Here is a 23,319-nt window from a genome sequence, read left to right as displayed (position 1 = left end):
CGGCTCGTGGGATTATGAATCACATGTTCTACACGCACTCCAACTTTGGTGCCAAAGTGGCTTGCCACGGGGGCGAGTTAGTATTTAAAAATTGCCAGTGCAGATTTGGCCAAGCGCTATTCGACATCCAGTAAATTAGTCCCGTGGCGGGCCTGGTGGCATTTTGTTGCGTGGAATAACCTTCGAATTGTAATCGGTGGCCTCATAGTCCTCCAGACTGGAAGGCTTCCCGTGGCAGGAAGAGAGAGCTTTGTTGTAGAGGGAACGATTGTAGAACTGAGAGTCACGTCGAGACATGTGGTACGGATCTGCTCCCGGTTCCGTCCAAAGTATATCCAGGTCATCTTCAGACATGAATCTTATGAGGCTACCCATCTCAAGTGTTCCGACACCGGCACCCAGTTCCGATCCGAAGCCAAATGCCGTTCTCTCTTTATCATTGTACCAATCATTTGGAGGTAATCAATCGTACGGGCCGTCTATTTTCATTTCAGAAGTCCCAAGAGCTTCAGGGTAGCCACGCTTGCTAGCCGATGCAATGATTGTGTTGGGCCAGTCCATATCCTTGAGGGCGTTAAGGTACGCTTCGGCGGCCTGATCATTGGGCCAGTAGTCTGAGCTCCCAGTAGTCTGAGCTCACCAAAAAGCCAAGCATGGAAGGGTGACTTTGCATCATCTCAGCCTCATGTAGCATTGATACCCTTGCGATCGCGTAGTCTGACTCGCCCCGTTTGACCCCGTCAGCATCATCATTGTACTAGGAGGCTCCTATTAGTGGGCTTTCAATTAAGAATCTGTCAGTTCCCGAAATTCCCTTAACAGCCTGGATATCACCTAAAAGATTCTATGCTATAAGAAGAAGTCCCTATAGATCACCGCTGTTGAGTGATCACGTTGTAATTTATCACATTTAGGATGGTGTTTTGGGAGCTGGCTTATGTATACATCCAGCTCGTTTTAGTTAACTAGTTACCGAATATGTTGGTGACTAAGCGTTGTCGCCCAATTATTCAGGCATTTTTGAGGCATCGAGGCATAACAGTTTTTGATCCTCTTCGGCTTCAGATGTCAAACCTTGGGTCTCTTTTTGCTCGGCTGAATGATTTTGTTTCTTCAAGAGGAAAGGGACCCTAGCCCTAGCCTGGATAACCATAAAACCTTTGCTCCCTTGAAGGGATTACCTATGGCATTTGCGTAGCTAAAAAGCTATGGTGTGTCCAGATGCCCCTTGGAGATGACGCCTTCAACCGAGTTAACGCTTTACTGTGCCTTTGAGACGATCTCAACAATAGAAGACAGTCGTCAGTTGTCGGCTCACAATTTGATTACAGTCTTTTGCGTGCTGAAAAGATAAGGTCAAACGACACGCCCCCTGCCGGACAGGGATACAAGTTACAAGAGCGGAATGTGTCGATCGTTGCAACGCGTTCGTTTGCAGTCACAAATCACCCTATCTTCGCCCCCGATCCACTATCTCCCATGATCGACTATGATTCCTGCGGATTTGCCAACTCCCTCGATTGGCCAGGCAAAGCTTTTGACACCTGTCCTGGAATGCCACGCCGCTGCCCAGGCGTGGAGCAATAATGAGCGACCCATGGAAATGACGGGTTCAACGTTGCACTACAGTCGCGTGGTGAATTTGCTTGGGTTTGAATTACCATGGGCTTTCTGGGACCATGCTTGATGCAGTCGAGTGTCGAGCATGCGTTCGTTTCCCCCTACAGGAGCGGCGACAGTTTGGAGGGCCACGCCTTGTTACCATACCAATGCTCATAGGGAAACTGGAATGTGGCCTTTTGATCCACACGCACTTTCCTCTCGCAGTTTTGCTTCACTGAGTCTGACGTCGCCCGGGCTGTCTTTTCTTCGCATTTTCCTATCTGCGATCGATCAACAATTGAGGGTGAGAGTCACTAACTCATTAGTCTGCATATACTCCCTTGAAAGTGACTGTGACTGCAGTTCAACTTCTGGTCTTCTTCTTTTTTGAAAACATTGCGGCTTGAAAACATTGCGGGAATCTGGGCTTTGCTAGCTGCCTTTTGAAACGATCGTGCCATTGAGGTCTGGCAATTTGTTCCTCGCTGACTTACTTTTCCTTTACTCTCTTTTCGGTCGACATAGCATCTGCCATGCGCTTATTCAATGAGGCATCAAGCCTCTCATGGATGGGTTTGTTGGCTACAATTCTACTAGGCACTTCAACTGTGCAGGCCATGGAGTTGGATCTCGATGATGAAGGTGGGTCCTGTTATCTTGCTGCTTCTTTTACTTCAGTGGCTAATTGGAACCTGAAGACTCGATCAAAAAGGTAGCCAAGCAAGTCGCGACAAACATGATGAGTTACTATACCGGCATGAACCCTGGCGATAATCCCGGCAACTTGCCCGACCCTTACTACTGGTGGGAGGCAGGTGCGATGTTTAACACACTCATCGATTACTGGTTTTATACGGGCGACGATACCTGGAACGATATCACCATTCAGGGTATGGTTTGGCAGGCTGGAGACAATAAAGCGTTTATGCCTAACAATCAGAGCAAAACTGAGGGAAACGACGATCAAGTTTTCTGGGGCTTCGCTGCTATGTCTGCCGCGGAGCGAAACTTCCCCAACCCACCTGATGACCAACCTCAGTGGCTTGAAATGGCCCAAGCAGTCTTCAACACCCAAGCGCCCCGATGGGACACCTCGTCATGTGGAGGAGGCTTGCGCTGGCAAATCTTCACGTGGAACAATGGATACAATTACAAGAATACTATTTCCACTGGTGGTTTCTTCAATCTTGCTTCCCGTCTGGCAAAATACACCAAAAACGAAACCTACGCGGAATGGGCTGAAAAAGCCTGGGATTGGACCGCCGATGTTGGATTCATGACTCCCGAGTATCGCTTCTGGGATGGAGCTAGCGACCTCAGCGATTGCAAACCGATCAACGAGATCGAATGGACCTACAACGCTGGTGTTTACTTGCTCGGTGCTGCCAATATGTATAACTTGGTAAGTGGACGTGAACATATCGGCATTCAAACCATGGGTTAACATTCTAAACAGACCGAAGATGCGAAGTGGAAGGATCGCACCCAAAAGATCATAGATGCTTCAAGTGTTTTCTTCTCACACGACCCACCCAACGTCATGTACGAGCGAGCCTGTGAGACAGTCAATACATGTATGGTTGACCAGCGGTCGTTCAAGGGTTATCTGGCGCGTTGGATGGCTCAGACTACCCAAATGGCTCCTTTCACGTTTGACCAAGTCATGACACGGTTGAGGGCTTCTGGAAAGGCAGCTGCCAGGACTTGTACTGGGGGTGAGAAGAACAATGTATGCGGCCTAAGGTGGACAGACCAGAAGTGGGACAAAACGAAAGACTTTGGCCAGCAAATGGCTGCCCTCGAAGTAATTCAGGCAAATCTGATCACTCGAGTCGCAGCTCCAGTTACCAACGATGACGGTGGTACGAGTAAAGGAAACCCGAATGCAGGGTCCAAGCCCCCCAAAACCGTTCCCCCTGGTCTTGACTACTCCATCACTACAGGTGACAAGGCTGGTGCTGGTATTTTGACAGTGCTGGTGATGATCGGCATTGGCGGATCCTGCGGATGGTTGATTTGGGATTGATTCTACTTTGCTTTCTATTCTTTATTTCTTTTCATTCTAGCTTATCTGGCCTTCTTACGTTTCGAACTTGATGTATCAGCATATATTCTCCGAATCTGTGATTCTCTTCTGGCTGTTCATTTGCAGGAAGACTTGGCGTTTTGTGAATAATTGTTTCAAATTCAACATATCTTTAATGGTATTGCCTCTTTACTCATGCTCCCAGAAGTTGCTCATGTTTGGCCCTGCTCGTGGGGTAAACCCGGATATACGGGTTAAAGCCACTTTCCGCGTAATCCTCGGGGAATCAAATAGCCACTGAGGAGATACGTACATTTGCATGTAGAAAAAGAAAGAGGGGTTACCATCACGGCAATTTCCGCAATGTTTTACCTCGGTGTCAGTCCGGCTACTTATACTTTCGTCCCAATGGATGTTATATCTACTTGGTGAGTGATCTCAGCACTTCAAGCACATTTTGAACCAGCACCGCCAACCACCTCAAAATGAGTCCAAGCATATATGATTCTCATTTTGAGATACCTACACACTGCAAAGCTGGGGTAGTGGTTAATGAAGGCCCTAATTTCCATCTCGAGGTACAGATGGTTCCTGTGCCTCAACCCGGTAAGATTCCAGCATTTGATTGAAACAAGGACCTGCTCAACTACTTTGAATCTAGTACCTACTAACATTCCTTGTACAGGTCCTGATGATATCTTGATCAGGTTGAACTACACTGGGCTATGCTCGTCTGATATCCATATGATGCAAGGGGATTTGGGACTTCCGCCCATGTCTTCATTTGGCGTACGATCTCCCGGGCACGAGGGCGCGGGTGTAGTGGTGAAAGTGGGTGCCAACGTGACGAATTTCAAACTCGGTGATAGAGCTGGGATCAAACCCATCATAGACACATGTGGGTCTTGTACACTTTGCTGGGATGACAAGGAGACATATTGCAAGCGCGCGATACATGCTGGGCTAATGACAGCTGGTGAGTCCAATCTCTCTCAGTAGATCCAAAGGGCCGATTCTGACGATGGTTCATTGTGCCAGGCACTTATCAGCAATACTTGATCTCACCGGCACGATATGCATCACCAATTCCAGATGGGGTGTCCGATGAAGTCGCTGCTCCAATCATGTGCAGTGCCAGCACTATCTATCGATCTTTAGTAGAGTCTAACCTTCGATCGGGGGCTTGGGTTGTGTTCCCCGGGGGAGGTGGTGGCGTTGGTATTCAAGGCGTACAGCTTGCCAAAGCTATGGGAATGCGTCCAATTGTGGTGGACACAGGAGAGGCTAAGCAAAAGCTGTCAATGGAGATGGGAGCAGAGGCATTTGTGGACTTCAAAGAAGTCGCCGATCCCACCAAGGCTGTGATCGAAATTGCTGATGGGATTGGTGTCCATGGAGTGTTCGTGACAGCCCCTGCTGCTTATAAAACCGCAATCTCGTTTGTCGGTGACCGTATTGGAAGTATTGTGATGTGCATCGGTCTCCCTGAGGCCGGATCTATGACCTTGGGTACTGACCCCTGCGAGTATATCTTTAAAAATCTTGTCATCAAAGGCACCCTTGTTGGTAGCCGAAGGGACACTGCAATGGCATTGGATTATGCCCGACGAGGAATGCTCCGACAGATATGCGAGATTTACCCAGTGAATCGCATGCCCGAGGCTGTGGAGAAATTACGAAGGGGAGAAGTGGCCGGACGGATTGTGATCGATTTCAATTCAGAGTAACAAGTTTATGGTGAATTTTTCTAGAACAAATTTTCGTTACACCAGTCACCACCTTCAATTCTCGCAGGATCAGTACTCTAAAAAATAAAACCCTATTTGAACAAAAACTTGAATGATTTTATCTTCACAGAAATAAGAATTGGGGATTGATATGAATTCCCTATAGGCAAGGCCTCAAAAATGTCCTCTCCATCATTAAGGATGGGAATCCATTAAAAAAATGGACTCGCGGGGAATCGAACCCCGGACCACTCCCATGCTAAGGGAGTATTATACCACTAAACCACAAGCCCAGTGAGATGGATAAGGCCAGCGTTTATAAATATATCAGCCTGCAACACAAGAACTTACACATAATGTACGTTTTACATCTTCGTTGGCACAAACCTCAATTATCAAATTTCTCCGAAATTATTTTCTCCGAAGACATTTCCCCGAAGGGCTTGTTTTGAATAGCACACGGAGAATTATCCGATCATCCTCGGCCTGAGCCCTGGTTTTGAATCTCCCCACATCTACAACCTGCAGGCTGAAACCAGAATGCGGAGAAACCGGGGATTTCCACAGATGTAACCGGAAATTGCAACTGTTCATCTTATGGCTACGTCTGCCCAGCTTGTCGATCAACGCCTATTGTGGCCTGTCTTCATGCTAAAGTGGCACTAAATCTCCAATCGAAAGAAGCAAATTTGGGTTCACACTATGCATATAGTAGGCCAGTGATTATTCCATGGGCCGACAATTAACCGGCCCAAATTTGGAAAGCTACTCGCCCGGATGATGGTTATTTAAAAAGAAATTCACATTCCCATCTGACAACTGAATCTCAACATTCAAAAAATGAGGCTCTTTGTTTCCATCGCAGCTTTTGCTGTAGCCGTAGAGGCACAGGAGCTATATTTGACGACAACCGGTAATTCAGCTCGACCACAATGCACTCAGTTGGATGTGACCCAGAACTACCATTTTGAGCCATTTTCATACACGCTGAACGAGACTGTCCGGTGAGTGCTTTGAACGATTTCAGCTCCATCAATTGCTGATCGAAGTATAAGATACGCAACATCAGTTCCTTCCCCAACGACCACGCGGATGTACGCCTCCGCATATACAGATGCGGTCAAGAGTTTATCCACCAGCTGGTCGACAACAACATGGGGCAGCTGGGTTCCAGGACAAACTGTCATCATTGCCACTGACTCAGACGATCCTTATGGACAAGCTGCATGGTCCTCGATGTGGCAGCAGGCGGATCTCCATAACTACGTATGTCGCACACTTGAGGTTCTCACCCTTAAACGAACTGAAGCTGAAACTCCCCACATCAGACTACCACTGGAATGTTCTCAACAACCGTCAGTCCTACCCCCGTGCCCAGCAGTGAGCTGGTCTTGCCCCCTCGGGACTACTTTGGGCCCACAGACTGTTATAATTTCCCTAAGGACTTCATCTTCGGTGTTGCGGGCAGTGCAGCACAAATCGAAGGCGCAGTTGGTCTGGACGGCCGTGGTCCTTCATTATTAGAGAAATTGGTACCCGACAGCAAGCCGAAGGATTATGTCACCAATGAGAACTACTTCCTTTATAAGCAGGATATCCAGCGACTGGCCGCCATGGGTGTGGAATACTACAGCTTTACTATTCCCTGGACGCGGATCTTACCCTTTGCTCTGCCAGGAACGCCGGTCAACCAACAAGCTATTGATCATTATGATGACTTGATTGATGCAGTCCTCGATGCAGGGATGACAGTAGGCGGTTTCGCACTCCCAGAAGTGATTAGATTTAAATATGCTAACAATGACTCCAGCCAGTTGTCACCATGCTTCACTTCGACAGCCCGCTGATGTTCGTCGCTAGTGACAATATCACGAAGCGTCCTGATATCGGCTACAACAATGCAGGTTATCAAAATGAAACCTTTGTTGACGCATTTGTGAACTATGGGAAGGTATGATTGTTTAACCCATTGTTCCTGTTGCGGATGAAATACTAACTTGCTCCCTCCTAGATCATTCTTTCCCATTATGCCGACCGAGTTCCCATTTGGATCACTTTCAACGAGCCTCTGTTGTACGCATTCAATTTCAAGGGTGTTGACCACGTCGTCAAGGCACACGCCCAGATCTATCGATTTTATCACGAAGAATTGAAAGCAACAGGAAAGATAGGGATTAAGTTCAACGACAACTTTGGAGTACCGAAAGATGCGAAAAATTCCAGCCATATATTGGCCGCTGATCGATTCCAAGAAATGCAATTAGGCATTTTCGCAAATCCAATTTTCTTGGGCAAGCAGTACCCGGAGTCTGTGTTGAAAACACTCCCCGGAGCCCAGCCTTTGAGCAAATCCGAGCTGAAATACATCAACCACACGTCGGACTTCTTTGGCATCGATCCTTACACCGCCACAGTGGTGTCTCCTGCTAGTGAAGGCATCAAAGATTGTGCGGCCAATAGATCAAGCTCAAACTCACTTTTCCCATATTGTGTCAACCAAGAAACAAAAAATGTCTATGGATGGAACATTGGTTATCGCTCGGAATCTTACGTGTATATCACACCGGCACATTTCCGAGAGTATCTTTACTATTTGTGGAACACTTTCCGTCACCCAGTTCTAGTATCAGAATTTGGATTCCCGGTGCACGCGGAGGCGGAACTGGAGGAGCTTTCTGATCAACTCTTCGACTCCCCGCGCAGTGCTTATTACCTTTCCTTCATGTCGGAAATTCTCAAGTCCATCTATGAGGATGGTGTGCATGTTATGGGAGCGCTTGCTTGGAGCTTCGTTGATAATTGGGAGTTTGGAGACTACACACAGCAATTTGGCATTCAAAGTGTCAATCGCACGACCCAACAACGGCATTACAAGAAGAGTTTCTTCGATCTGGTAGATTTTGTGAAAACTCGGCAACCACACAAGAAGTGAAGAGGGTAGTCGATTGGAGTTTTTTGTTTTTTGTTTTCCATTTGTGCAGGTCATCCATTTACTTGGGACTATTGACTCGCAGCGATGGTATACTAGGTGGTGCGATAGCAGAATTGAACAATATGTGATGGTTCTATTGGCTTGTCAATAAAAGAAGGCGACATAGAGTGTGTCTGTCCAAAGCCTGCCCATTACCAAGGAATCTCTTTGCCGTCATATTGATTTGCACCCTCCCGCGTCTCCCATCCGGGGACATGTATGTTGAGGAATTTCCCATTCTGCTTTGGTGTTGCTTGTTGGATAATATCCAGCACCTTTTCAGCCCCTGTTTCAACTGAGAGATCTGCCCGAGAACTGCCAAGGTCAGTGCGTAGCCACTGTCGGTGTTAGCAACATTGTGAAAAGCCCTCGGCTTGTAGAAAACACCGGAATCTTGACTTACCCCGGGACTGATCCCCAAGAAAGTAAAGCCGTCATTGGCATATTGCTTAGCATATTGCGCAGTAAGCATGTTAAGAGCGGCCTTAGAGATCTTATATGCCGGCGAGGGCAGGAGTCGAAACGCATCAACCATAGCAATGGAGCCTAGAGTGGTCGATCTTGAACTCAATCAGTTTCCTGGTGATACCAAGGCCTCTAGTCACTTTTACTCACATGTTTATCACAGTTTTCTTTTCTCCTTTGCGAAGAAGCGGCAAGAAAGCCCGCGAGACAATATGTGGTCCCGTAGTATTGACATTCAACATCTCGGTCAGATTGTCCCTGTCAAATCAGTATCACAGCAAATACTTTATTATATGATTCCTACGTACATTCCTTCTATTCCTGTTGGCGACCAGTCCATTGCTCCCGCGTTGTTGATCAGATAGTCAAGTCCTTTGCCTTGTAGCTGGCGCTCAACTGCTTGGACGGCCTCTTGAACACTCAATGCATCAGTCACATCTAACTTGACCAGCTGTACTCGCCCTGACGATGCATCGACGATTTCTTTCAGTTGAGAAGAATTATCCTGGCGAGCGGTCGCGATGATAGTTCCCACCTCGGTTTTAGAAAATGTCGCGAGACGAGCGATTAACGCCAATCCAAGGCCCCGAGAAGAGCCGGTCACAAGATATGAAGCCATTATATAAGATAGTAAAAAGCAGTAAGTGAAATCAATAAAGGGGGGAAGATGTCAAAGAGTGAATAAAGTATGATGGTGGAGAAACGGGATTGCTGAGAAGGTCCCGAGGGTTAACTCCGGGCATCACACGTTTATACCTTGTGTTCGATCACAATATAATCTCCATTCTCATTCCAGGATACGGAAGAAATCCATACAGGGTAAAGAATTATTGGAAAACGAAGATCCTAGATATGTACCTACATATGTATGGGGGTAACTATACATATATATAACAGTTCGTCACTCCAAGCTTCACCTCGAAATCTTATTAATCGAAAACTCCTAGACAAGGATCATTTTGATCCATATAATACATGCATAGGTGTCTAGGGAGTAATAATAATCATAACTAATTCTTTTATCATCCATGGATCTCTCCTCTCTTCTTTTCTTCCCTCTCACAAATCCTAGATCACGTGCAACTTGCGTCACCGATATGAACCTGCGACTGTCACTTCTTTTTGAACCTTTTGATTGAAACATCCCAAGGAGTGGTCCCCTGAACGCCATGGCCGACTCGTTCAATTTACCATTGCGCCCCATCCTCGAGAAGAATGACCGCCCGGATACTTTGCCTGTCGAGATCGCTCAAATCAATAACCAGTGGGGTTCATTTCGCGATGTGAACGAAGAGGTTCTCCGAAACAAGATCGCCGAAGAGAAAGACAAGGATGAGCTGGATGAGGATAGTGAGAGTGAAGATGTGACTGATCTTGATTCGACGGAGCGCTTGGAGCAATTATACAAGCGGCGTGCAGACATCACCCAGTTCGCCATGTGAGTTTATTGGGTTCGAACGAGTGGTTTGAAGCTCAGAATTGATGATGGATGATATTTCAGGCAAGCTCATATGGAGACCATGTTCGCCCTCGATTTCGTCTCTCTGTTGCTCTCCAAGCAAGCCCCGCGCCAGGCCGAGACCTCCATGTCGGCCTTCCTCAAGCAAGTCGCACCCCTAGGTTCGCTCAATGCCGAGGTTGTGAACCCCCCACCGAAGCCAGAATCAACAGCGAAAGATATTTCAGCGGTGTCGAGGGGATGGCGGATTCAAAACTTCAATGGGGCCGCAAATAAGCTTCTGCAGTCCGCCACCAGACTTGAATCCGAAGTCGCGTCGGAGACTCGATACTGGAATGAGGTACTGGCTGTCAAAAACAAAGGATGGAAGGTTTCTCGACTCCCTCGTGAAAGACAAGCGCTAGGTGTGCAATATGGATTCCTTGAAGGTGAGCGCAAATGCAAATCACGATATACATTTCCTAACCCCACAATATAGCTACACCAGTTTTTCGCGACCGCGGGCTTGCCTCCTTACGCCGAGCCGAAGATGGTGGGTTGCTGCTGGACAAGGGACTCATTCCCTCCAAAGCCCGTTACGTCCGGGTTCGAGTGGTACAAGATGGCCGGATTTCGGGTTATTCTAAACCAATTCATCCCACGTTGAATGGCGAGGACACAATCGAAGGTCGTATCTTACAAGCACGGGACACTGTCTTTGAAGAGGAACTCTACCATGAGCTGGTGCGAGAAGCTCGGGCGATCGCAAGCTTCGGCGTGACGACGCGTCAGAATCTTATCCAAATCCCTGCCTCTGATGATCTTGAGATCCTCCTGGACATGGTGGACGTCGATGGAAATAACCTGCAGCCCGACCAGGGTATCTCACAGCAAGGGAACTCACTTGCGGAGGGTTTGGCCCATACGATTCGAATCCTGTTGGCGTATGCTCACCGTCAAAACCTACAACGTCGGACTCTACTTCCACCACCCTTGGTTACAAAGAAGCGATCGGTTCCTGAACATCAGCTTCTTCGCCCAGCCTTAGCCTACATTCAGCACATGTCTCATGTAAGGTGGCTCAAATCATTACTGAATGATCTCTTTGCTGTACTGCGGTCGGCAAACTTGAACCCCCAAGGTTACACCGCAGAGATTTTCTCGACGGGACAGGGACAAAATTCTCATGCTCCGACCGTGGAAGCCCTTGTCGAAAACTTCTTGACTCCCTTCGAGTCTACTTTCAAGGGAGAATTGTTGGCTCCTAAGGGTTCTTTCTCAATCTCCATTCGCACAAACCTTTCTTTGCCCCCCCATGGCACCAACTTTGATGTGTCATTCGATATGCCCAAATACCTAGACCTCAAGTCTCCCGGTCGCCTTTCTCATAAAGACGAAGTTGAAGCCGCCATCACCCATTTGTTGCTAATTGATGTTGTCTTCGCCATCTCCAACGAACCTTTCAAAACCAACCCCGAGAACCCAGAGAAACAATTATGGCAAGCAATTTACCCTCAGCACGGCGAACTCCTGTTGTCATCAGATTCACTCAAGCGCAAGAAGATGAAGATTGCCTTTTCCCGCCATGAATTGTCTCTTGAAATCTACACCGTGCGTTGTATCGATGGGACTGGGCGTGGACAATTTGAAAAATCTTCCCACGATTCCAGTCCCCGTGTCTGGAAGCCTCTGACTACCTCTCCTCTGTCGTTGATGGATTATGTCCGAGCCACTACACTGACCTGAAATGAGGATCGGGCTGAAGTCGAGTACTCCACCGAGCCCGCCTTAAGCCGAAATTTCCTCGCCACTTCCATCTCACCGGGCTTGTGGTTTAGTGGTATAATACTCCCTTAGCATGGGAGTGGTCCGGGGTTCGATTCCCCGCGAGTCCATTTTTTTTCTCGCTTTTTGAAGCCTTTTTGACTTTTTGTCAAAAAGCCGAAGAAATGTGTTCCGACCGAGTCGATCACCTACGAAAAAAAGCAGGTTTCTCCGATGTGAATACGGATAAACTTTGACCTGTTTTGATACCCTACATTGTGATGGCAAGCCGAATCCACTGGAATATGATCAGATAGAAATATCAGCAAGTTTGTTCCAAAAATTTCAAATTGAGACAATCTCATAGCTTCGAGTTCAGAGCACTGATGGCCTTTGGGATCGTGAGCGCCTCTCGCAGCCTTCTTTCGCCCAATCCGTAGGCCATTGGGAGCCAACTGCTGACATCTTCTCCCAATATCATCAAACCCAAAGCCTCCCCACTTAGCAGGCTATTCGCCATGCCATAACCATTGAATGCAGCGGCAATCCACTCACCATCCCCCTTTCGCTCTGTCAGTTTACACGACAATTGTCCGACTATTGGAAGACCGTCAGGCGAATAACCCATAATACCACTCCAGGCACTGATCAGCCGCCAGTTGGATCTAACATTTTTGCCGAAAAATCGTGGTAGGACCGATTGAAGGTGGACAACGGAGTGTTCAGCCACAAAGCTATCGTCTGCCGACACTGACTCGTCAATGCGTGCATTCTCGCCGCCAAAGTAGAAATATCCAGTCTTTGCACTTTGTCCTAGATAATACAGCCCGTATCCAATCCGCTTTGTTTCGGGGTCACAAGAGGGAGGATAGTGGAAGCCCCATGAGATAGCAGTGCCTTGGTTAGGTACCGAGTTCTCTGGATCTTGAACAGTCATCGTTCCTTTGAAAGGATAGACAAGTCCTCTGAGGCCTGGGACAAGATGCCCACTATACCCATTGGTGCAATGCACTACGGCGCTGGCTCGCAATGGACCGCGAGAAGTGCGTAGTACGTATGAACCAATGGCCGTGATAGGCGAGGCACGTATAGAAGTATGCTCAATTGATTCAACTGGAGTATGTGTTTCAATTGTCAGTCGCCCAGGATATTTTTCCAAGAGCGCCGAGAACACTTTGGTGACCAGACGATATGGCCAGACTGTTCCTGCAGGAAGCAATGCTCCTCCAGATGTGCCGTGGATTCCATGTTCCTAAATTAAAAGTCGGAGTGGCACGTTTCAGCGACATAATACGCAACGCACTAAGCATGAGCAAAACTGACTTTCACGACTGCATCCGCATCCAGGATTGTATATAACCCTCTCCTGGAAGGGTGATCTGCTTCTAGACGGGCAATGCTTTTCTTGAAATCGTCAAATTTCCCCTGTGTCAAAAAGACTCGCAGTTTCCGCAAATTCTGCAACTCGCTTAACTCTACCACCTCGTACTCCTTGATTAATTCCTGCATCTTCTCCAAGTTACGGAATGTAAAGTCCACAATCTTGCCCGCTGTTTCGGCCCCATGAGTTTCTGCTAGATTCAAATACTGTTCTCCAGCATTCGCAGCCATTTGACCACCATTGCGTCCAGTTGCACCCGAACACAGGGTACGAGCCTCCAGAACGGTTACTGTAGCAGTAGAATGGCGCTCCAAGAGGGTTTTTGTCACCGCTAAACCCGTGATTCCTGATCCAATAACAGCAAAGTCTCGATTGGCTGGCAAATCCGGGGATTGGATGTCAGCGAGAGCATGCGGAATGTGCTGCCAGTAAGATTGGGTAGGATTGGACCGTGGCAGGCCTGGATCAGCCACGATAAGGCTGAAAACTATGTCAAGTCAGATTTTACATGCATTTTTGCGGCACACCTAAAGGTGTTCTTGGTTGAGCATAGCCTTAATTGGAGGAATAGGATCAATTGAATTACCGGAGTCATTAGGTGCCATTGGTGAAAAAAAAGCCAATGAATTTTTACCTAGGTATGTCAAGGGTAAAGTGCTCAGATGTTTATGCGAGAATTTTACGCATTGGGCTTGGAAGATATATGTATGAGCTTTCGTGGAGTGCGGGGTTTATCTTATCTCAATGGATACAATTGCCCGAGTGGGAATAGAGCCTTTAGTTAGTTTTTGGTATAGAACAATGGTGTATCCCTAAGATATGGTATAAGTATGTATGAAGACATAATCTGACGATACATGCTGCCCACTACAGCAAACTATGGGGTAAACTACCTAGGTATGGGGTCTATACATCTAGAGTGTGAGCTCCACATTCCGCCACATGGTTTGTAGAAATTGCTTGATTTCGCAAGCGGAAATGTCGACGGAATTATGTTTCTCTTATAGATGACTCTCATATTTTAAGCATACTAGTTATCACTTATATTATAATTGGTGACCTCATCAGTTTAAGAATCTTGGGGATGCCTAGTAAATCCTCCACGTTCCAGTCCAGGTATGTAGATGGCCTACCTACATTCCCGGTAACATTCCAAAGTAGCGGTCTAGGACCAAGCTTTGTAGACGAGTCCTAGGAATGCGAACTCTTGGGTTGTGCCTTGATCATTTCGGAGGGTTAGCTGTAACATATAATAATTTCGCCATTCCCATCTATTCCTCCTCACTTCATTGCTTTGCCAAAAGAACCGAAATCCAATTCACCATGAAATTCTCATCTGTCCTTGTTACACTTTTTGCTCTGGCCACAAGTGGGCTCGCACAAAAGACCTGCACTCCTAGTTTTGATTACTGCTCTGATGTCTTGATCAAAGACAAAGGTAATGGACTGAATGCTCGCCTTGTTTGTTACAACGAACTAATCAATTAATAAGGATTCACCGAGGATGATCTTAAGGATGCCTTGAAAGGCTCAGACCTGGAGAAGGAGGATTTGAAAAATGTTCTGTTCCACTGCAAGAACCCTGGTGACGTTGGACACCCAAAGCTCTGCAGCAGTGAATGCAAAAATCCCAAGACCGAGGGCAGCCACTCGTGCTCAGGGTAAGTGAAGTGTCTAATGTCAAAAAGACCAATTTGAAGCTGACCACAACAGATAATTCATGCAGGCGTTAGGCTGAGCGTTGTGGAAAATCGTTGATGATGGATTCTCATCCTAATGTATTTTAAATTAATATATTCTCAGCAACCAAGCAAACCATGAATGTAACCAGTGGGCTAAGATTGTGAATACAGTGTGTGAGTGTTCGAGGTGGCCGACTTACCCTTCGTATTAACCACCATATTGAGCTGAGGGCTGGAATAGGTAACCTGTATGAATTTTGTGTGCTCAATTGGATCGTCACAAAAAGCGGCACTATTGAATATGAGACATAGATTGACCTTCACCAGATGATGCTACACATCGTCCAGCTCCCAGCCGAGGTGGACTAAGGGCATATCAGGAAGAAATACCATTCGTGCAACCATTGTCCTGGTAAAGTTAGGCCCAGAGCCCGCTCGGAGATTTGCAGGATTGACCTGTCTTCTTTGTGGCTTATTTTTCAGCTGCAAGCATCCACGAGCCAACCAAATTGCTGTTCGCAGAATATTTGTTGTCATGGGGCATTGGATATGTTACTCGCCTAGCGGACCGCGAGCGCATGTGAATTATTAATTTGGAGGTAGTCGCACGGATTTTATTCCTAATCTCATTCAATCTTTTCATTTTGAAATCCGAAGTGCTCGTGATTCATACTCTTTTAACATAGCATTGAACGGCGATATCGCGCTGATCACTGGAGGTGTCAAGAACCTAGGGGCGGCAACTGCCGAGAAATTGGCCAGTGCTTGTGCCAATTTGGCGCTTCACTACACTACTACTTTGCAAGTAGCAAGGACAATGCAGTTGGATGCTTCATTGAACAAGTACTCTAGCTTGAAGGTGGCCTTTTATCAGGGTGATTTGACCACCGCTACTGCAGTTGAACATCTTTTCCAGTCCATGGTGAAGGGTTTTGGTAAGATTAATATCGTCGTCAATACTGTGGACAAGGTGTTAGAAGAAGCCCATTACCAAGACATCGGAGGAGGAATATGACTCCATTTTCGCGTATGTAGAAGACCTTTTCTCGGAAGAAAACCGTACCGACAATTGACATTACCACATAGAATAAATTCCAAGGCTGCGTGTTTCATTCTCAAATTTGCTGCTGCCCATGTTTCGTTAGACTGCATTGCTCGGAGCTTTCACCGGATTCTACACATCCTATGCTGGATCAAAGGCACCTGTGGAGCACCACACAAGATTGTGCAAAGAGCTGCAGGCCCGACGTGTCAGTGTCAACAACGTGGCCAGGTCCCATAGATACCCCTGAGTTGAGTTGTGACCCTGTGCCACAGATCCTGTAACTGACCCCCGAAGGCTTATTTTTATCTACAAGAGTCCCCCGAGTCTGCCCTTCGATAAGAGCAATGGTATGGGTAACCGGCTAATGATGGTGCAGGATATTGCTCTGATCCGATTCCTGTGCACGGAGGGTGTGTATATTACTGGTCAGAGCATCTTCACCAATGGTGGCTATATCACTCGCTGAGGTTGGAAATGATAGCTTGTGATGGTTTATGATGGAAAAAGAACGATGATAGAGTGAAGGAGCCCTGAAGAGTATAATGTGATGAGGTCAATGAGTATCAAGATGTCATTATGAATTCAAACAGATCAAATATGGCGAGACAAACAAGTTAAACTAACCAAAACACATTGACGTCACCATTCACCGCCCGCACTTCCGCTGTCCCGCACTAAGCCTAAAAGAACCAGACGGTGACATGCGTCGTGCAGCCAATTCATAAGGAAACGCAGGTACCATGAAGGTACTGAGGGATGGAATGTCAGGCCATGTCAACTTAAGTCTGACCATCGCGGAATATATTCCCATCTTACTATATAAATTGAATCATCTCTCAAGCCTGAACTTGTTTTAAGTTGTAAGTTTCAAGATCAACCGGTTAGCTCTTCACAAGTTTTTGTGACGCAAAGCACCCACCTTCTGCCCAATTTCTCTCACCGGATTGGGTTGACCCCTCCACATCCCACCCATTCATAATTGGAGCTTTACAACGCCTTGTATCGGCTCTTTTTTTCCCTTCTTCTTGTCTTTTACTTTTGTTTGCCAATTATTACAATCATTACCCCATTCTCTTGATTAATCTCTACTTCGGGTCGATACTTTGAATTGATCCCGACAATGGAGCCACTCAAGATTCCTACTCAGCCGGCTAAGAGACGCCGTATCGGTGTTCTCACCTCCGGTGGAGATGCCCCCGGTATGAATGGTGCCGTGCGGGCCGTTGTTCGCATGGCAATTCACTGCGATTGTGAAGCCTACGCCATCTTCGAAGGATATGAGGGTTTGGTGAATGGTGGTAACTTGATCCGCCAGTTGCACTGGGAGGATGTCCGTGGATGGTTATCCCGCGGAGGTACTCTTATTGGTTCTGCCCGCAGCAAGGGATTCCGTGAGCGCGCTGGCCGTATGAAGGCTGCGAAGAACATGGTCCTCCGTGGTATCGATGCTTTGGTCGTCTGTGGTGGTGATGGCAGTTTGACTGGTGCCGATGTCTTCCGTGCAGAGTGGCCGAGCCTGTTGGAGGACCTCATCGCTTCGGGCGAGCTGTCCGCAGAGCAGGTGGAACCATACAAGGTGCTGAACATCGTGGGACTCGTGGGTTCTATTGACAATGATATGTCCGGAACAGATGCCACCATCGGTTGCTATTCATCCCTCACCCGCATCTGTGATGCTGTCGACGACGTCTTCGATACTGCGTTCTCCCACCAGCGTGGCTTCGTCATTGAGGTCATGGGCCGTCACTGTGGATGGCTTGCCCTGATGTCAGCTATCAGTACCGGTGCTGATTGGTTGTTCCTTCCCGAGATGCCCCCCAAGGAAGGATGGGAAGATGAAATGTGCTCTGTGATCACCAAGGTGCGAATTGGGAGATCAACATTGAATGATCAACATTGAATGATCATCTGGACTGACACGTTGGATTTTGCAGAACCGTACCGAACGCGGCAAGCGCCGTACCATTGTCATCGTCGCCGAGGGAGCCCAGGATCGCCAATTGAACAAGGTTTCGAGCTCAAAGATCAAGGATATTCTCACAGATCGCTTGGAATTGGACACCCGAGTCACTATCCTGGGCCACACCCAACGAGGTGGCGCAGCATGCGCCTACGACCGCTGGCTCTCCACCTTGCAGGGAGTGGAGGCCGTCCGTGCCGTGCTGGAAATGTCACCTGAATCACCCTCTCCGGTCATCACTATCCGCGAAAACAAGATCATGCGCACCCCGTTGATGGAAGCAGTTCAAGCAACCAAGAACGTGGCCTCGAAGATTGACAACAAAGAATTTGACACTGCTATGGAGATGCGCGATCCCGAGTTCAAGGAATACTACAACGCCTATCTGAACACGGCGATTCCAGAGCACCCTAAGATGACTCTTCCAGAGGGAAAGGTATGCTTTTATCCACCAGCCTATCATACCAATCCCACACCTCCAGATACTGATTTCCTATAGAGAATGCGCATTGCCATTATTCACGTTGGTGCCCCGGCCGGTGGTATGAACCAAGCGACTCGTGCCGCTGTCGCATACTCTTTGACCCGTGGCCACACCCCGCTGGCTATTCACAACGGTTTTCCCGGACTGTGCCGCCACCACGACGACAAGCCGATCAGCTCAGTGCGTGAGGTCACTTGGCTGGAAGCCGATAGCTGGGTTAACGAGGGTGGTTCCGATATTGGAACTAACCGTAGCCTTCCATCTGCTGACATGGAAAACGTTGCTAAGTGCTTTGAGCTGTACAAGTTTGACGCCTTGTTTGTTGTTGGTGGCTTTGAGGCTTTCACAGCCGTCAGTGAGCTGCGCCAGGCTCGCGCGAAGTATGACGCGTTCAAGATCCCACTTATTGTGCTCCCAGCTACTATCTCCAACAACGTTCCCGGAACCGAGTACTCTCTAGGCAGCGACACCTGCCTGAACACCTTGATTGACTTCTGTGATGCCATTCGTCAATCTGCCTCTTCTTCTCGTCGTCGAGTGTTCGTCATTGAGACCCAAGGTGGAAAGTCTGGATACATTGCAACTACGGCTGGTCTGGCCGTCGGTGCCGTGGCAGTCTACATCCCAGAAGAGGGTGTGGATATCAAGATGATCTCGCGCGATATTGATTTCCTCCGCGACAACTTCATTCGCGACAAAGGAGCTAACCGTGCCGGCAAGATCATCCTACGCAACGAGTGTGCCTCAGGCACATACACCACCCAATTCATCGCTGATATGATCAAGGAGGAAGCCAAGGGTCGATTCGAGTCTCGTGCGGCCGTTCCGGGACACTTCCAGCAAGGTGGAAAGCCATCGCCTATGGATCGTGTGCGTGCCCTGCGTATGGCCATTAGGTGTATGGAGCACATCGAAGGATACGTTGGCAAAAGCCGTGACGATATCGCTGCGGATCCCTTGTCATCCGCCGTGATTGGTGTAAAGGGATCCCAGGTGCTGTTCTCGCCTATGGGAGGCGACTCCGGACTCGAGGCGACCGAAACTGATTGGGCTCGCCGTCGTCCCAAGTCCGAGTTCTGGCTCGACTTGCAGAACGTTGTCAATGTTCTGTCGGGCCGCTCCCATGCTACTACTAATGAGACCTGGTCTTGCTACGAGAGTACGTAAACTGACGACAACTCCGGTTTTGCTTTTTGCTTGTCCATTCCGACTTCCGTTCTGCTCGATTTAGGCCCTCCAAGGATCGACCCCCTGTTAACTGATGACCCTTGGTGCCATGCCCTTCAATTACGAATGTTAACGATTTCCTTTGTTCCAAAACTTCCAGATCCTGCTACCTTCCGATCCATACCCTCGGTTCCCAGCTCCCCTTGAAGCGATCTCCATCCACAAGACTTCAACCTCTTTCCAAACACCCATGGAATCCACGCCAATGACGCCCCTGGGAAATTTCCGAATTTTCTCAACACTGGCCGGCGAGCCATCCGCTATCCTTGTGATATCGGGCGATAGTGCAACACGTTGGTTACGCTTTGTATGATGCTATGCAACTAGATCCCCCAGACTGACAGATGATCTGGAGTACATTGATGCCTGGGAGTTTGGGTGATTTTATGTTTCGTTTGATGCTTTTTTTCGACCTGTTCCTTACAAGACTCGTAGTCGAGGACATACACTGCTTTGAAAATAGAATAGCCAAATGAAAGTTCCCTGAGTGGATCGAGACGATCTTTAGAATGATGAACGAGAAATTGTACTACGGTGCCTTTGCGGTGCAAACGACATGCCAAAAGTCAACAAATCAGCGAGATCTGATTCCATAGCATACTATATTCCGGTGTTACGGGTGAACTGTACTCTCCAACTCATCGAGTAGATCCACAGTCTCAGCAGGACTTGCAATCCAAGCAGTTGTGGATGCAAGACGAGCCTAGAGAGAAGCGTTAGTTTGATTTGACAATCGATGATAGTATCTCCATACCTTGAAGTCATTGGCTCCAGCAGACAAGAATTGATCACCAACATGCAAAGTTTTCGATGGACTGATATCCCCGAAGTAGCGCTGACAGGCACGCACACCCCATGATTTGTCGCCAATATCGACAAAAACATCGTTCCCGCCGTTGAAAGCGCAGAATGGCAATCTCGACCCAACGGCCGAACGCTGCACTGTGTTTTGAACAACCAAAACCGTCTCTTCCAATTGCTCCCGGTTGATCCGCACGCCGTTGACAGGGTAGACACCGACCGCACGATCCTTACGCAAAACCGCAGCAGGTAAGTTCAAATTTTCGGCACAAGCACGCAAGGCGGACTCGGCTAGATCGAGCAGCTGCGTGATATCGTCCTCACTCCAGGCCTTCATTTCCTCTAGAAGCCACTCCCTCCGCGGCACGTAGCACAGCCGGGCATCCGAGGTCGGATCAAAGCGGAACAGAAAATTGCTCTCACCACCCATGACTATCAATCCTTGCTTCTGATCAGCAGTGAGAGTAGTCGAATCATGTATCGCATCCAGGAGACCCTGTAACCGCTCATAATACTTGGGCGCGTCGGTGTACCCAGCTGCAGTGACAATGCCGACCTTGCGATCCTGTTGGAGAAGTCGCAAGATTCGGGGAATTACCGGGTTGTCAGGCATGAGACAAGCCCCATCATCATACAGAGTCACATCTCCATCGAATGTGACCAATTTCACATCACTGGAGCGGACAAGGCCCAATACTTGAGCAGAGTTTAAAATGAGTCGGATGTCGTTGAATGAAGGGGCCACAAATCGTCGCCGGCTGATGAACCGCTTTTGATCCTGATATTTGAATGCATCTTCCAAGTACAACTGGGTAAAGAACGTGCCAACAGTGGGGACAAGTAAATTCAACTTGGACTTTCCAGGGGCGTTGCGTTCATGATGATGAACTTGAAGGGACAATTAGTTCGTTGAAGGCCATCATGAATACCACTTGACTTACTATGATCGAGCATCAAATTTTCTACATCTCTCATAATTTCTGCATAGCGCAGGTGGGTGTCGGCAGCAACGGTCTTCAGCCCTTCACCGTGTTCCTGGTAAATGGCGGTGGGCTGGGAATGCAAAACAAAGGGAACAGCCAGTAGACCCTAGAGGGATTAGAATTGACCAATGTGAGAAATAGTTGAGCGACATACTTTGATCCATTCAATCTATCAAAAATTGTTAGAATCCTTTGCTCTTCTTGTGAGGACTAGGTAGGACTTACTAGTTGATCCCGGCGATGGGTCTACTGCGGAGTCAGTGAGGGGGCAAGAAAAAGGACAGAGAGAGAGGTAAAATCACCTTGAGCGCATCTAGAATGGAAGATTAGTGTCATTCCCAAGGTAAATTAAGGTAATTAATCTGTTAGAGTTAATATCTGACTCACATTCAACTCGGTATCTTGTCGTCATGTTGTTTGAAGAGAAGATGTTTTTAGATGATCTGTCCCTTTCGCGGTTTAGCTAGTGCACTGTCCCCTTTGTGACTCATTGGCCCTAATAGGTATGCAATACGACCCCAAGCCTTCAATATGGTTGCATATCTAGGCATTATTATTTCGAATATTGCTGACTATGCGTATTTGCTGCCGAACTTGAACTAATTGGGCTCTAGCCTATAATTATTGGGGGCTCTATGCGTAACTCCACCGCATTGGTTCATTATTGAAAGAGCCTCGAATACGAATTGTTGAGGCCTAGAAGGATTTCTTGGAGACTTATGACTCTTAATGACAACCGGATAAGCCGACCAGGCAGCACTGCCACGATGCCTCAATCACAGTTGCTGATATTGCCTGGGGAAGCGACAAAAGCTTGATGGCAAATCATCGATGCCTAAAGAGCCGACTAGTAGAGGAAGTATAAATGTCGACAGCTGCTTTTTCAGAATAACACGTTCGTATCAATAACTTCTTACTTGAAAGCAACCTTACCTTATACCTCTAACGAATTTAATCCAAAAAAAGAGGAAACTCTTGGAAAGCGACACAAATCAAAATCTTCAATGCTAGTCACATCTATACACACTTCAACAATGAACTCACCTGCGCCCTATGATGCCCCACCGGCATATGCTCCTTCCGAGCAGTTCGAACATTTTGGTTCTGTGATCGATGAAAAATTCGATCATCCTATGATTCTTCCACCCCAACAAAATGAACCTGGTTTGGCTGTTGCCTCCGCTCTCGGCCGTGGCCTTCAAGTGCCATCTCGCTCATCTACATGCACATCAGGTTTCGACTATCCGGACGAATTGATACACTATGGAATTTCTAAAGATCACTGGGTACAATTTACACAAGTAATCTGCGAGGAGGCCAAGCTGTCGCGGCAACAATGGACGATAGTTGTTGGCAAGGGTTTGGGTACATTGGCAGTGGGCGGGCTGATGGTTGGTATCCTGGGTGCGATCCCGGCCATTTTTGTCACCCGCGTCGCCAGGCGTCGACAAGAGCGACGCAACTTAATTACTGCACTGGCTGGTACTCAGGATGATAAGCTAGCTCGCCATATCTCTCACTGGAACGAGACATTCTTCCAACCCAGGGGTGTTTTGATCCGAGTCGATTTGCCAGATGAATACCTCAACGACATTCAAGATGTAGATGTCCAAACAACTGGTTCATCGTCACGACCTGCTAGGAGGGTTCGGGATAAGGCTGCTATGAAGGCAAGGGTTGTCATCATTCCTCTGGACCGGCCAACACCGGGATCGAGTCGTTCCTCGACTTGAAAGGTGCCTATCATTGAATGTAGAGATATG

At 47.8% G+C, this 23,319-nt stretch overlaps 13 protein-coding genes across 13 annotated transcripts; 9 read left to right on the top strand and 4 right to left on the bottom strand.

Annotated features, from left to right (window-relative positions):
* Positions 1–135: 135 nt before the first annotated feature.
* On the bottom strand, positions 136–694 carry N7529_012139 (putative glycosyl hydrolase; the record flags this gene model as incomplete). The annotated part of the gene is made up of 3 exons (XM_057247665.1): positions 136–427; positions 473–594; positions 641–694. The coding sequence occupies 3 exons, from the start codon at positions 692–694 to the stop codon at positions 136–138; spliced, it is 468 nt and encodes a 155-aa protein (XP_057093014.1).
* Positions 695–1,489: 795 nt separating this feature from the next.
* Positions 1,490–1,687, top strand: N7529_012138 (uncharacterized protein; the record flags this gene model as incomplete). Its single annotated transcript, XM_057247664.1, has 1 exon — positions 1,490–1,687. One exon carries the CDS (start codon positions 1,490–1,492, stop codon positions 1,685–1,687), a length of 198 nt encoding a protein of 65 aa, XP_057093013.1.
* A 448-nt stretch (positions 1,688–2,135) lies between these two features.
* On the top strand, positions 2,136–3,628 carry N7529_012137 (glycoside hydrolase family 76 protein; the record flags this gene model as incomplete). The annotated part of the gene is made up of 3 exons (XM_057247663.1): positions 2,136–2,244; positions 2,301–3,004; positions 3,059–3,628. The coding sequence occupies 3 exons, from the start codon at positions 2,136–2,138 to the stop codon at positions 3,626–3,628; spliced, it is 1,383 nt and encodes a 460-aa protein (XP_057093012.1).
* Positions 3,629–4,113: 485 nt separating this feature from the next.
* N7529_012136 (zinc-dependent alcohol dehydrogenase) lies at positions 4,114–5,355 on the top strand (the record flags this gene model as incomplete). Its single annotated transcript, XM_057247662.1, has 3 exons — positions 4,114–4,234; positions 4,314–4,604; positions 4,667–5,355. The coding sequence occupies 3 exons, from the start codon at positions 4,114–4,116 to the stop codon at positions 5,353–5,355; spliced, it is 1,101 nt and encodes a 366-aa protein (XP_057093011.1).
* Positions 5,356–6,195: 840 nt separating this feature from the next.
* On the top strand, positions 6,196–8,287 carry N7529_012135 (glycoside hydrolase family 1 protein; the record flags this gene model as incomplete). Its single annotated transcript, XM_057247661.1, has 5 exons — positions 6,196–6,359; positions 6,411–6,621; positions 6,684–7,106; positions 7,166–7,306; positions 7,367–8,287. The coding sequence occupies 5 exons, from the start codon at positions 6,196–6,198 to the stop codon at positions 8,285–8,287; spliced, it is 1,860 nt and encodes a 619-aa protein (XP_057093010.1).
* A 191-nt stretch (positions 8,288–8,478) lies between these two features.
* On the bottom strand, positions 8,479–9,410 carry N7529_012134 (SDR family oxidoreductase; the record flags this gene model as incomplete). Its single annotated transcript, XM_057247660.1, has 4 exons — positions 8,479–8,664; positions 8,730–8,886; positions 8,942–9,049; positions 9,100–9,410. The coding sequence occupies 4 exons, from the start codon at positions 9,408–9,410 to the stop codon at positions 8,479–8,481; spliced, it is 762 nt and encodes a 253-aa protein (XP_057093009.1).
* A 532-nt stretch (positions 9,411–9,942) lies between these two features.
* Positions 9,943–11,975, top strand: N7529_012133 (mediator of RNA polymerase II transcription subunit 17; the record flags this gene model as incomplete). The annotated part of the gene is made up of 3 exons (XM_057247659.1): positions 9,943–10,229; positions 10,293–10,678; positions 10,729–11,975. Coding segments are annotated over 3 exons (1,920 nt in total), but the record flags the coding sequence as incomplete, so codon positions are not given.
* Positions 11,976–12,354: 379 nt separating this feature from the next.
* Positions 12,355–13,979, bottom strand: N7529_012132 (NAD(P)/FAD-dependent oxidoreductase; the record flags this gene model as incomplete). Its single annotated transcript, XM_057247658.1, has 3 exons — positions 12,355–13,245; positions 13,317–13,861; positions 13,961–13,979. The coding sequence occupies 3 exons, from the start codon at positions 13,977–13,979 to the stop codon at positions 12,355–12,357; spliced, it is 1,455 nt and encodes a 484-aa protein (XP_057093007.1).
* A 718-nt stretch (positions 13,980–14,697) lies between these two features.
* On the top strand, positions 14,698–15,107 carry N7529_012131 (uncharacterized protein; the record flags this gene model as incomplete). Its single annotated transcript, XM_057247657.1, has 3 exons — positions 14,698–14,812; positions 14,867–15,035; positions 15,101–15,107. 3 exons carry the CDS (start codon positions 14,698–14,700, stop codon positions 15,105–15,107), a joined length of 291 nt encoding a protein of 96 aa, XP_057093006.1.
* Positions 15,108–15,873: 766 nt separating this feature from the next.
* On the top strand, positions 15,874–16,071 carry N7529_012130 (uncharacterized protein; the record flags this gene model as incomplete). Its single annotated transcript, XM_057247656.1, has 1 exon — positions 15,874–16,071. One exon carries the CDS (start codon positions 15,874–15,876, stop codon positions 16,069–16,071), a length of 198 nt encoding a protein of 65 aa, XP_057093005.1.
* Positions 16,072–17,221: 1,150 nt separating this feature from the next.
* N7529_012129 (ATP-dependent 6-phosphofructokinase) lies at positions 17,222–19,919 on the top strand (the record flags this gene model as incomplete). The annotated part of the gene is made up of 4 exons (XM_057247655.1): positions 17,222–17,962; positions 18,036–18,497; positions 18,561–19,704; positions 19,873–19,919. 4 exons carry the CDS (start codon positions 17,222–17,224, stop codon positions 19,917–19,919), a joined length of 2,394 nt encoding a protein of 797 aa, XP_057093004.1.
* Positions 19,920–20,385: 466 nt separating this feature from the next.
* On the bottom strand, positions 20,386–21,968 carry isn1 (IMP 5'-nucleotidase ISN1; the record flags this gene model as incomplete). Its single annotated transcript, XM_057247654.1, has 7 exons — positions 20,386–20,475; positions 20,527–21,461; positions 21,515–21,662; positions 21,711–21,725; positions 21,782–21,802; positions 21,859–21,869; positions 21,944–21,968. The coding sequence occupies 7 exons, from the start codon at positions 21,966–21,968 to the stop codon at positions 20,386–20,388; spliced, it is 1,245 nt and encodes a 414-aa protein (XP_057093003.1).
* Positions 21,969–22,590: 622 nt separating this feature from the next.
* N7529_012127 (uncharacterized protein) lies at positions 22,591–23,289 on the top strand (the record flags this gene model as incomplete). Its single annotated transcript, XM_057247653.1, has 1 exon — positions 22,591–23,289. One exon carries the CDS (start codon positions 22,591–22,593, stop codon positions 23,287–23,289), a length of 699 nt encoding a protein of 232 aa, XP_057093002.1.
* Between the last annotated feature and the right edge of the window lie 30 nt (positions 23,290–23,319).

Source organism: Penicillium soppii (genome assembly GCF_028829465.1).
Source record: "Penicillium soppii strain IBT 18220 chromosome Unknown utg000010l, whole genome shotgun sequence".
Taxonomy (NCBI): domain Eukaryota; kingdom Fungi; phylum Ascomycota; class Eurotiomycetes; order Eurotiales; family Aspergillaceae; genus Penicillium; species Penicillium soppii.
Note: the sequence above shows the minus strand (reverse complement) of the source record. Positions and strands in the feature narration are given on the sequence as shown.